The sequence below is a fragment of the Gymnoscopelus microlampas genome (genome assembly GCF_963454915.1).
Source record: "Gymnoscopelus microlampas genome assembly, chromosome: 8".
NCBI lineage: Eukaryota > Metazoa > Chordata > Actinopteri > Myctophiformes > Myctophidae > Gymnoscopelus > Gymnoscopelus microlampas.
Genome location: NC_139945.1, coordinates 14,861,179 through 14,873,897, shown reverse-complemented (window position 1 = coordinate 14,873,897; position 12,719 = coordinate 14,861,179). Strand labels below are relative to the sequence as shown.

The following is a 12,719-nucleotide window of genomic DNA, read 5'->3' as shown; positions in this document are numbered from 1 at the left end:
AACGGATGCTGGGGTAATTCTAACCCAACACCCCTGGTGTTGGTAATGGATGAAAGTGTTACCAACGCCGCAAAGGTCGTCAGGATCGGGATTCGAACCCGCGACACGCTAGGGTGCCCGAATGCTACGTTTCTCACACTGCTGCCGACATGTGCTGTTTATCTGTACACGGAAGAGGAGGTCATTTTGTTACACATGGATTAAAAAAAAATGCATGGCCAAGTCCTAATGTGCGATTTGTGAAACAGCGTGATAGGAGCCCCCCCTACCACTAGCGCTGTTTCCTAAAAATTAACACAATATGTACAATTAGGGTTAGGGTGTCTTAGTAATATTGCTCCTGCTGTTCTACATGCTGGTACATCCAGGTGAAGAGGCTTTAACCTGTGCTTTTATGAAATATCCAAGACCATTAGGGTTTTATGGAACATGCTTCTGAACATATTGCTAGTTTGACCACTTAAAATGCTCCAATCTTAAAATAACAACCAAAAATAGCCGATCTACAAGCTCTCAATGCGTCGCAGACGCATTGAGAGCTTGTAGATCGGCTATTTTTGCTGCGTAACACGCTGCCATAGAAGAATCCAAATGATTGAAATCAGTCATGGCGGCCGAGAACTTTAATCCATGTGTTACATCAACCACCCAGTATGTCGTACCATAGGCACAGGATTCATGCAGTGTATCGGTGCGGTTCATTTCCTCATAAATAACTTGATCTCCAACTTGAGGCTTACTTATACTTGAAAATGTAGGATTTTCAAGTGCCCACGCATTTCCCATCAAAACTTTGCCAAAATGCATGTGCATCATCATCATCGTTTACAAACTCTGAGCGTCTTTAGAACAGGAAATACATGACGTAACCATGTAGCGTGTGTCTGGCCAGGGGGGCCATTATATTACCTGGAACTCCAGCATCTCCAGCCTCTTGTCGGTGAACTCGAAGAGAGCCAGCGTGGTCTTCATGACGTACAGCGAGTTCACCATGTAGGTGGCCATGTCCGCCGTGCCCAGGTTGCTGGCTGAGACGGTACACAGCTGTAGCAGAGGGTCCAGGATGCAAGACAACACCTGAGAGAGACAGAGAGACAGACAGCAACGTGTGTAGAGACAAGGAGAAAAGGGAATTATGTGGAACGTTTAATGTGGAAAGATTTGCCAGAGAAAATTGTACCAAAATAACTTTTGTTTAATTGAAAAAGATACGCAGAACGACTTTAAATGCATAGACTCAACTGTGCAGGTACAGTAAGATTCCCAGAGAATATCTTCCAAGTTGCGATGCACTTGGATAATAAAGGTGCTCGAATACACCCTTATGGGTGCATTTCTACACCTTCAAGTCAACCCATTAAGACCTGAGGCCGATTCTACAAAATATCTTCTAAATCCTAACAGTTTTAAAAAAAACTATGTTTCTATATCAGTGGTTCTCAAACTTTATCATTATTATCTTTATCATGTCAAGGACCCCCAGGATATGTATTTTGCCACGGACCCCCATCTCAAAATATGTTGTTCCAGGGACCCATGTAAAAACCCCGATTTTTCAAAAATAGCAGATCTACAAGCTCGTAGCGCGGCACTCGGTGCCACGCTACGAGCTTGTATATCTGCTATTTTTGAATAGCCCAAAGAGTAAAATAATGTTTTTTTTTAGCTCAAATCAAATCAAAAAGTGACACAGATTCCAGGTCTTAATGGGTTGGTAAATCGACTAGTGAGTGAGCATCGTGAGCAGCCAGGAGCAGTAGGGAGGAGACCTTACCTGGGCAAAGTCTGCTTGCCGTGCGTCAAGGGGAACCACGGAGGAGTCGTGGGAGGCCAGCACCTCTCTGAGCAGGGACAGGGTCTGGGTGAGGGAGCCTGTAGGGCCCAGGTCAGCTGGGGGAAGCTCCACCTAAATACCAAGGACAGGACAAGGTGTACTGTACAGGAAGGGTGAACCAACTCAATGACTGGAAACCATTTTGGAAAGTGAGAGCCCCCAGGGGGTCCTTGAGGCGTTTTCCAAGGGGGTCCCCGCAACTAAATGATTGATAGTCAGGAAGCAAATGGAACCGTACAGGTGTGTTAACTCATTCGGCTGCCGTGTTAACCCATTAAATCCGGGAAGGCATCTCCAAATGTCTTCTGAATCCTAACGGGTTTCTGAAAAACGTATGTTGATAAATATCAGTGGTGCTCAAACCTTTTCACATCAAGGACCCCCCAAAATGATACGTATTTGGCCCTCTCAAAATATTTCGTTACAGGGACCCCCAGAAGCAAAGATTTGAGTTAAAAAAAATTGATTAAAAAAAAAAATATATATATATATATATATATTCAATGATTTGCTAAAATTTTCGCGATTTAAAAAAATCTACAAGCTCATAGCGCTGCACTCGGTGCCGCGCTATGAGCTTGTAGATCTGCTATTTTTGAATAGCCAAAGTATAAAATAATGGTTATATAGCTAAAATCTAAAATGACACAGATGCATTCCCGGATTGAATGGGTAAGTGATCAGAGAAAGCAACTGGCATCGTCAAGGTAACACGATGTCACAGAACGGTGTCCCATTCCTCATATTTGTACCACTGGAGCTCCAGCACACTCTTGCACCCACGCACTTGCGCTGACAACGCGCAGGTGACGTAAATTAAATTGGGACATTGAGAACAGGCCATTAACACTCTGGATTTAGCTGTGTGCAGGAACAGGAAGGTCAACGTGCAGAGGCAAAGATCCATGCAGAGATTGTAGTCAGTCCAATTACATAATCTGTCATTTAAAAAACAGACAGATTCATCATCATTAACCCGTTCAATCCAGGAACGCATCCGTGTCACTTTAGATTTCTTTGGCTATTCAAAAATAGCAGATATACAGATTACATATATATATATATAAGCTATGAGCTTATAGATCTGCTATTTTTGGAAAAGAAAAATCGTCAAAATGTGTGCAAATCTTTGAATATATATATATAAACATTTTCAAATCTCAAATCTTTGAAAAAAAAGTTATTGCAGATTCTACAAGCTTGTAGCACTGTGCTGCGCTATGAGCTTGTATATCTGCTATTTTTGAATAGCCCAATGTATAAGATAAATGGTTCTAGCTAAGAAAAAACTCTAAAATGACACAGGATGCGTTCCCGGATGTAATGGGTTAATAGTGTCATATAATGAATTGGCTGCCTCTAAAGAGCAGCGCATTAGAGTGGGCACACTGTACCTGCTAGTACCTCACGGCGGCAGGTTATGTATACCTGCATTGTTCTACAGAACATGTACACACCTGCACATGGCGCTAATGATCTAAACATCATGAACATACCTTACATACACTATTTGTAAGAGCCATACAATTGCTGTTGTTATTTTGCTCTTTGATGACGTCACTGCAGGGCATGGTCAAGGCCAAGGTTGACAGTGTATTTAACCCTTTAAGGCCGGGAAAGGAACGCATGTGTGTCATTTTAAGATTTCTTTGGGATATTCAAAAATAGCGGATATACAAGCTCATAGCGCGGCACCGAGTGCCGCGCTATGAGCTTGTAGATCTGCTATTTTTAGAAGAATCGTGAAAATTTGTGGAAATCTTTTATATGCATTTTTAACTCAAATCTGTGCTTCTGGGGGTCCCTGGAACAAAATATTTTTTAGATGGGAGGGGGAGGCATGGCGAGAGAGTATGTTTTACCCCCTGTCCGTCCGTCCGTCCGTTCGTCCGTCCGTGTGTGTGTGTGTGTGTGTGTCTGTCCGTCTGTGAACAGAGCTCTAATCTCCCGCACCGTTGGGTGGATCGCAGCGAAACTGTGCACACACACTCCCTCATGTGAATTTTTCACATGGGCCTATTATAGCGCCACCAGGAGGCCGATTTGTGCAAAACCATATTCCATATTCCATCCTGATTGGCTAAGGTTGGCTTCCAAAGTTCGCAGGATTGGTCCGTTTTGAACTAAATGCCTCAAATCATGAACGCAGCTTGCGATTTCTCTGACATTTCACGCGCACATTCCCACTAGACCAAGGAAGAAATGCCACTTGAACATTTTGAAATCAGCCTTGTGGTGGCGCTATAAAAGGCCGATTTGCATTTTTAACTATAACTGCACCGATCTGCTTGAAACTTTGCACACATACTCCCTAGAGGCCAAGGAAAAACATCTGACCTGCATTTTTCACATTAGCCTATAGCGCCACCAGGAGGCCGACTTATGTAAAACTTTTTTTTTTAGATTAAGCCTTAACATTTGATCCAAATGTCATGCAAATCGGTACACATGATCTCTATAGTCATGTGATCAAGATGGATCTGTGATTTTTCATATTCCATCCTGATTGGCTAATATTGACATCTAAAGTTTGCAGGAGTGGCCCGTTTTGAACAAAATGCCACAAATCATGAACACAGCGTCCGATTGCGGTGGCACTTTGCACGCACATTCGCACTACGTTGAAGAACAAACGCCACCCTTTTAACATTGTCCTATTATAGCGCCACCAGGAGGCCGATGTTTCTTTTTTATATTACTCCTACAAATGTTGTCCAAACATCATGCAAATCAGTACACATTATCTCTATAGTCATGTGATCAAGATGGATGTGTCTTATTTTTCATATTCCATCCTGATTGGCGAATTCCGAACATTGCTGGCCCACAATAACCTACCTGACCTGGCGGAGACCTGTGCTCCGAGGAGCACTTTTTCTAGTTTTACCTGTTTCTATCTTGCTTTTTCTTTTTTCCTGCTCTTACTCTACCTCTATCCTCTCTTTTCTCATGGAAACTGCAAAATGATGGAGTGCGCGCAAAAAAAATAACTTCTTTACAACTGTAAACCTGTGCTGTGACACAGCCGACTCTGAATCAAAGCGGAAAATCCTGTAAGCGTGTGCGCTGTGCAGTGTTGCCAGATTCTGAGAGAGAAACAAGCAACCAGGTCTAGGAAAACCAGCCCAAAAGAAGCGACCATGGGCCACATGAGCACTTTAACATATACATCAGCTATTTGAAAATAGCAGATCTACAAGCTCACAACGCGTCGCTATGCGACGCGTTGTGAGCTTGTAGATCTGCTATTTTCAAATACCATCTTGCGGGGAAATTACAATAAGCAGATCTGGCAACCCTGGCGCTGTGTCCGTGTCAAAAGAAGATAATGCAACTGGACAGCCTGAGGAGCTCCTCAAAAGGCTGGGTTTTCCAGGGTCTTTGGAGCACTGGACAGCGAAAGCACAATCACTGGTTCTATGCTACCTATAACTCGTATGGACGGGGGGGGGGACGGGGGGCCAGCACACACCCACCAACACTCCGTAATCCATAGCCTTCAGGCGGACAAAAGCGATTCATGGCAGATCCAAATCATTAACAATTACCTGTAATGAGGCCCGTGTCAGACCAAAACATGCAGGCTCCAACAACTAAGGACAGCGAATAGCCTTCTGTTTTTTCTTCCTTTTTCCCCCCCTAATGAAGAGACACTTTCATTTCAGAGGCCTCAGAGAACCGGGGCTCCTGCTACCTTTGGCCGTCTTAACCCATTAACCCATTGAGACCTGAAGCCGGTTCTACATGTCTCCTAAATCTCAACAGTTTTCTGAAAAACGTATGTTTCTATATCAGTGGTGCTCAATCTTTTTCATGTCAAGGACCCCCAAAATTATATGTATTTGGCCGCGGACCCCCATCAAAATATTTTGTTCCAGGGACCCCCAGAAGCAAAGATTTGAGTTAAAAATGTTCGCTTTAAAAATATATATATTCAGAAGATTTGCACACATTTTCACGATTTTTCAAAAATAGCAGATCTACAAGCTCATAGCGCGGCACTCGGTGCCGCGCTATGAGCTTGTATATCTGCTATTTTTGAATAGGCCAAAGTGTAAAATAATGCTTTTTTAGCTCAAATCTAAAAATGACAAAGTTCCAGGTCTTAATGGGTTAAGACCTGAGGCCGATTCTTACTAATGTCTTCTAAATCCTAACAGAAGGAAAAACATATCGTCGGTGTCCATGACGAACCAGCTAACTCCATTTTCATCTTTTTTCTTTTTTTTTTTCATAAATCAACGCTATTGAACACCCTTTAGGTCTGTGTAAAAAAATCAAACCATTTGAACCAATGAAAAGTATTAAAAAGCGCCTCTGACGAAAACTCCATTGGATCCTCAAGCTGTCCATCAAAAACAAACAACTCCCCCCTCTCCTATGCAGTGTACCTGTTTATCAAACTTAGCACTGACGCTAATGTTATGAAAACAAGTAATTATATTTCTAAAATCTACAGTATGAAGTGTTTAATGAGGAGAGCAATGTGACAAGAAGAAAGGCGTTCATAGCATTTCTGCCGCGCTAGTTCTACTACCTCTTTGCAGAAGTTATTGTAATATTTAAAGTCCTGTTTATTATTGTAGGCCTATATAATAAGTGTCATGAAGCATCAGGGCATTAATTCACACGCTGTTGTGATGCATTGTGAGCTTGGAGATCCATTGTTAGCTTTTGGGAATTTCTGCCCTTTTGAAACCTCTCCCTCAGCAGCGAGTGGAGCTATTGTTGTTTGGACACCTAACTCCACTTCAGCTTGATTTCTGCTCGTCTGAAACTACTAACTCCACTTGCGCTGGGTAAAGTGCTGATTTACCCGCGATTTGGTTAAAGTGTTGATAATATAATGACACATGCAAGTATCTCACAATATATAAAGTCACTATACCAACATTGATGAGGCAGTATTGCTTTGTTTTAAAAATGTAAGGTTTTCTTCATTTCCTGAAAAACGTATATTTTGTTTTTTCGTTTCCTGAACAATGAGCGTTTTGGAGTTAGCAGGTTCGCACTGGCCAGCAGAGATATGTTTCTATATCAGTGGTTCTCAAACTTTTTCATGTCAAGGACCCCAAAATCATACGTATTTGGCCACGAACCCCCATCTCAAAATATTGCGTTACAGGGACCCCCCCAGAAGCAAAGATCTGAGTTACAAAGGTTTGCTTTAAAATAATATAAATATATTAATATGCACACATGTTTTTAAAATAGCAGACCTACAAGCTCGTAGCTTGTAGATCTGCTATTTTTGAACAGCCAAAGTGTAAAATAATGTTTTTTTTAGCTCAAATCAAAAAGTGACACAGATGCGTTCCAGGTCTTTAATGGGTTAATAGGAATGATTACGAGAGGGCCTGTGTTCCTGGTCCTGGGATTTGATTAGCACCTCGCTAAAGCAATAGATTCTTGGTAGTGTGCTATTGATCGGGGGCCAGTGGCCAGACCCCCCCTTGCTCTGGCTGCAGCTCGTGCGCTGGTATATGTGGACGCCAATTTGAGGAAGCGCTATCGGTGTGGCTGGTGTTTTTGGCCAGCTGCCTGACAGCCCTGTGGCCACAATGGTGATGGCGATGATGTTTACGAGCCTCGTCATCCTTGTGAGGTTTGGACAACAGCAGCGATACTGTCATTTTGAACAGTTTATTATTATTATTATTATTTTATTTTTTAAACGACCCCTAGCCTGGCATCCCTATTTTGGGCACATCACTACAGCCGGAAATTCTAAAGTACATTGGCGGTGTACGAAGAAAATAGGCCTTAATTTGTTCGGGAGAACACAGCGTACTCTCTCTTCTTTTTTTAATGAACTCAGTCTGTGCCCATTGTGTGGGCAGGAGACGGAAAACACAATAAAAGCAAATAATAAACACAAGCTTTCCAGGTACCTTGTCCATGAGTCTGCTTGCATGAAGGCTTAGGCTGTTGAAGAACATCTTCTTGCTGAGGATGTGCATTTCCTCCATGGTGATGAGCAATGAGGCCACGCTGGTCCCAATGATGGAACTGCATTGGTGGACACACACACACACACACACACACACACACACACACACACACACACACACACACACACACACACACACACACACACACACACACACACACACACACACACACACACACACACACACACACACACACACAGTTAACGTTTACAGTCAGTGGGCTTCATGTAAGTACCGTACCTTTACACATCAGTGGTTCTCAAATGTTTTCATGTCAAGGACCCCCAAATTAATATGTATTTGGCAGCGGACACCCTTCTGTAAATATGTTGTGTCAGGGATCCCCATACAAGATTTGTGTTGATAAAATGTGTTAAAAATTATATATATTTATTTTTATTTTTTTTTGGCCTGGGCCGCAGCGTGGCGGTCCAGGCACCCTAGGCTGCAATGCCAGCCTGACAGCGTGTCGCGGGTTCGACTCCCGATTCCGACGACCTTTGCTGCGTGTCACCCCCCCATCTCTCTCCCCATTTCCTGTCAGCCTACTGTGATCTATCAATAAAAGGCAAAAAGCCAAAAAAATATCTTTAAAAAAATATATATATATATTTTTTTTTTCACGATTAAAAACAAAAATTGCAGATCTACAGCTCACAACTTATTTTTGCATAATCGTCAGAATTATTATACATCTGTAAAAAAAAAAACTGGATGAAATTAACGCCCTACTTGATCATACTACAGCATTATACATAAGTATCAAAAGTAACAGATCCGCAAGCTCAAAACACAGCACGAAGCGACGCGTTTTGAGCTTGTAGATCGATGGCAGTCATATCTTTAATATGTCAGTAATAGGCTTTGCATTCTGGAATGCCCTGACACCATCCATTAACCCATTAAGGGTTTTTTTTTTCTCCAATATTTTTCAAAAATAGCAGATATACAAGCTCGTAGCGCGGCACCGAGCCAAAGAAATCTAAAGTGACACAGATGCGTTCCAGGTTAAAAGATGTAAAATCAATGGTTTCTTTCCAAATTGGCCTGAAAAATCATCTATTAGGAGACCACAAGGAGAGGTAAATGTAAATTCCCATCGAAAGGAGGCGTCATTCACCGCCGTCATTTCTCCTTTTTCTCTTTCGTGTTTTGTATTTGTTGAAGACATGACATTATTGTGTTATTTTTTGTATGCTATGTTGATGAATTGAATACATACAGTTGGACCACAATGGAAACGACTCCCCAGGACTTTTTTTTTTGTGTTATCCTTTTAGCCTTAATGTCTGACTGTACCACGTGCCGTTTACACGTGGTGACTAATAAAGTATTCAATCAATCAAAAATGCATATTTGAGTTATTTGTCACATGATCTGCCCAGTGGAATGTGTGTTTACAAAGACTGAAAAGCAAGCAGAAATGTTTTTTTCTATTCATAAAGTGTGTTTTCGAAGTTCAATGCCAAAACAACTATTAAAGCATCTGTCATTTTAGATTATTTAAACATTTTTAAATGTAATTTTAAAATTTTAGATATAGCACATTGTTTGGCTATTCAAAAATAGCAGATACACGGGGCGTCCGCTGGCCTAGTGGTCCAGGCGCATACCACATACGCTGGTAATCCAGCTTGACAGTGTGTCGTGGGTTCGACTCCTGTTCCCGATGACCTTTGCTATATGTCACCCCCCCATCTCTCTCCCCATTTCCTGTCAGCCTACTGTCCTGTAAAATAAAGGCATAAAAGCCCCCAAAATATATCTTTAAAAAATAAAATAATAATAGCAGATATACAAGCTCATAGCACGCTATGACCATGTTTTACATTTCTAACTAAAATCTTTGATTCTGGGGGTCCCTGGAACAAAGTATTTTGAGATGGTGGTCGAAGGCCAAATACATACAATTTGGTGGGGGGGCCATGACATGAAAACGTTTGGAGAACCACTGATAGCAACAAAAGTTTTTCAGAAAACTGTTAGGATTTAGATGACATTTGTAGAATCGGCCTCAGGTCTTAATGGGTTAAGTCAATAATCACAGTTACTTGTATTGGCAATGAATCATGGGCTATAATTTCATGATGGTGACAGCCCCCCAGAGACAGAGCTTTTAGATTCAAGGGGTGGTGGTGGGTACCTGATGGTGTGGTGGTAGAACTTGAGCAGGTTGGAGAGCTTATAGAGAAGCACAGCGCCCGGCTCAGCCACAATCACCTGCTCTATCCTGACCTGAACAACACACACACACACACACACACACACACACACACACACACACACACACACAATTTTCTTTGGGGGGAGGGGATTTTTTTTTTATTCTTTTGAAATACAAATTAAAAATGAAATGTAGGAAACATAAAAACATTAAAAAAAAACATACAAAAGGGTCCTTGACCCACAAATGGGTCCCGACCCACTGTTTGGGAAAGAGTATGTGAAATGAATGTCTAATTCATGTCTATGAATTGAATATCAAGGACCTCATTGGAAACAAGACCGCAAGGACTTTTATGAACGGACCTTTTAGACAAAGTATTCTAAATGTAACTGTGCTGTTTTACATTTTTTTGCCTAATAAAATATTCAATCAAATCAATCAAAGTGCCGCGCTATGAGCTTGTAGATCTGCCATTTTTGAAAAATCGTGAACATTTTTGCAAATCTTTGAATAGATTTATTAAAGCGAACATTTGTAAAATATGCTGTTCCAGGAAACCCCAGAAGCAAAGATTTGAGTTACAAATGTTCGCTTAAAATATATATATTATATTCAAAGATTTGCATACATTTTACACGATTTTTTTTTTTAAATAGCCAAAGAAATCTAAAATGACAGAGATGCGTTCCCGGTTAATGTTGTATATTCATGAAAAACGTAGTGTTTTGCCAATTATTTGGGTGTCCACTTGCGATTTCGCGGCCCACCGGTGGGCCCTGACCCACAGGCTGGGAACCGCTGGATATGGCTGTGTAAAGAGGATTCTCACTTTAAGTGGCCTGCAGACTCCCTCTGTGATGTGACCCACTACTTCCTGCATGTTCTCTTCCACACCTGTGATTGGACGGAAGATTGAGTGCTCAGTGTTGTTGTTAGATGAACGACACTTTTGATCGCTACATGTACCGTAGCAATCAAAAGATCAAATGCAACATTGTGAGTAGGTAATCAACATTATTACGACATTAAAGCTCCTTACACACCGCGGGCGTTTGTTTCCTGCGAATAATGCGTTTTTTTTAAAAAACCTTATAAAGTCAATGCAAGCTTCCACGGAGCGAAAAAGCTAAAAGGCGAAGCGAAAAAGCGTCTGAATTTTGCGTATATTCGCATAATCGCCCGTGTGTAATGACCTTAAGTCATTTTAAATAGCCATATTAACCCATGCAATCCGGTAAGGCATCTGTGTCATTTTAGATGTCTTTGGCTACAGTATTCAAAAATAGCAGATATACAAGCTCATAGCGTGGCACCGAGTGCCGCTTGTAGAGCTTGTAGATCTGCTATTTTTGAAAAATCTTGAAAATGTGCGCAAATCTTTGAATACTATTTTTTTAAAGCGAACATTTGTGAAATATTTAGTTCCAGGGAGCCCCCAGAAGCAAAGATTTGAATTACAAATGTTTGCTTTAAAAATATATATATTCAAAGATTTGCACACATTTTCACGATTTAGAAAAAATAGCAGATCTACAAGCTCGTAGCGCGGCACTCGGTGCCGCGCTACGAGCTTGTATATCTGCTATTTTTGAATAGCCAAAGTATTAAAACAAAGCTTATAGCTCAAACCTAAAATGACACAGATGTGTTCGCGGATTGAAAGGGTTAAAGAGATTAACATTATTCAAATTATGAGAAAAGAGAGAGAGAAAAAAAGTCTCCCTGATGAAGGCTGTGTGCCGCGTGTAGGCGTACTTTTTTTGTATTCTTACCATGCATTAGCCATTTCAATAAAGGCTTTTACATTTTTTCCCACAAGAGTGCCTTGGTCTTTTCCCTTTTTGCCATTATTCAGATGAGGTTTAGGCAGTGGTGGAAAAAGTACTCAAATTCTTTACTTAAGTAAAAGTCCCAATACTGCAATATAAAAATACTCTGTTAGAAGTAAAAGTCCAGAATTCAAAATGTACTTAAAAGTAAATTAAAAGTACAAAAGTATTGGCAGCAAAATGTACTTAAAGTATCAAGTACGAAATATTTAATTATTGTCGTGGAGTAAAAGTACAACATTTGGATCCGAGATGTAGTGGAGTAGAAGTAAAAGTACTGGAAATTGGAAATACACAAGTAAAGTACAAATACCTCAAAATTGTACTTAAGTGCAGTACTTGAGAGTAAATGTACTTAGTTTCTTTAGGCTGGGACGGTACCTTGCAGGGTGACCTCTTTGAGCAGTGCCTCTAGGTGCTCCTTCTCAGAGGCCGTGGCTTGGTGCAGCCAGGCCAACATGTCCCCAACATACCTATATGAGAAAACAAACAATATATATATATATATATTTAACCCATTCAATCCGGGGACGCATCTGTGTCATTTTAGATTTCTTTGGCTATTCAAAAATAGCAGATCTACAAGCTCATAGCGGCACTTGGTGCCACGCTATGTATGAGCTTGTAGATCTGCTATTTTTGAAAAATCGTGAAAATGCGTACACATCTTTTAACTCATTTCCTGCCTAGAACGACTAAAACGACTTTTGGAGAAAAAAACAAACAAAAAAAAACATTTTTTATTTTTTTTATTTGACCCAAAGACCAAGGAGATATGATTTTTCGAAGATCTAGACTCCCATCCACTTCCTTGTTAACTTAAAACTTAAAAATTCTGTATCTCGGCTCCTGAGTACTTTTTTTTTTCAAATGTTGGTCCCTGGAACAAAATATTCTACAAATGTTCGGTTTAAAAAAATATATAATTAAAGATTTGC

General features: G+C 40.9%; 1 protein-coding gene across 1 annotated transcript in view; it reads right to left on the bottom strand.

Annotated features, from left to right (window-relative positions):
* The window catches only part of cog6 (component of oligomeric golgi complex 6), a 67,792-nt gene that overhangs the window by 19,335 nt on the left and 35,738 nt on the right, over window positions 1–12,719 (bottom strand). The window contains exons 10-15 of the mRNA XM_084064080.1: window positions 12,163–12,254; window positions 10,782–10,846; window positions 9,929–10,020; window positions 7,726–7,843; window positions 1,775–1,906; window positions 910–1,077 (exon numbers count right to left, since the gene is read on the bottom strand). Coding sequence (XP_083920206.1) covers window positions 910–1,077; window positions 1,775–1,906; window positions 7,726–7,843; window positions 9,929–10,020; window positions 10,782–10,846; window positions 12,163–12,254 — 667 coding nt within the window. The remainder of the gene's footprint in view (window positions 1–909; window positions 1,078–1,774; window positions 1,907–7,725; window positions 7,844–9,928; window positions 10,021–10,781; window positions 10,847–12,162; window positions 12,255–12,719) is intronic.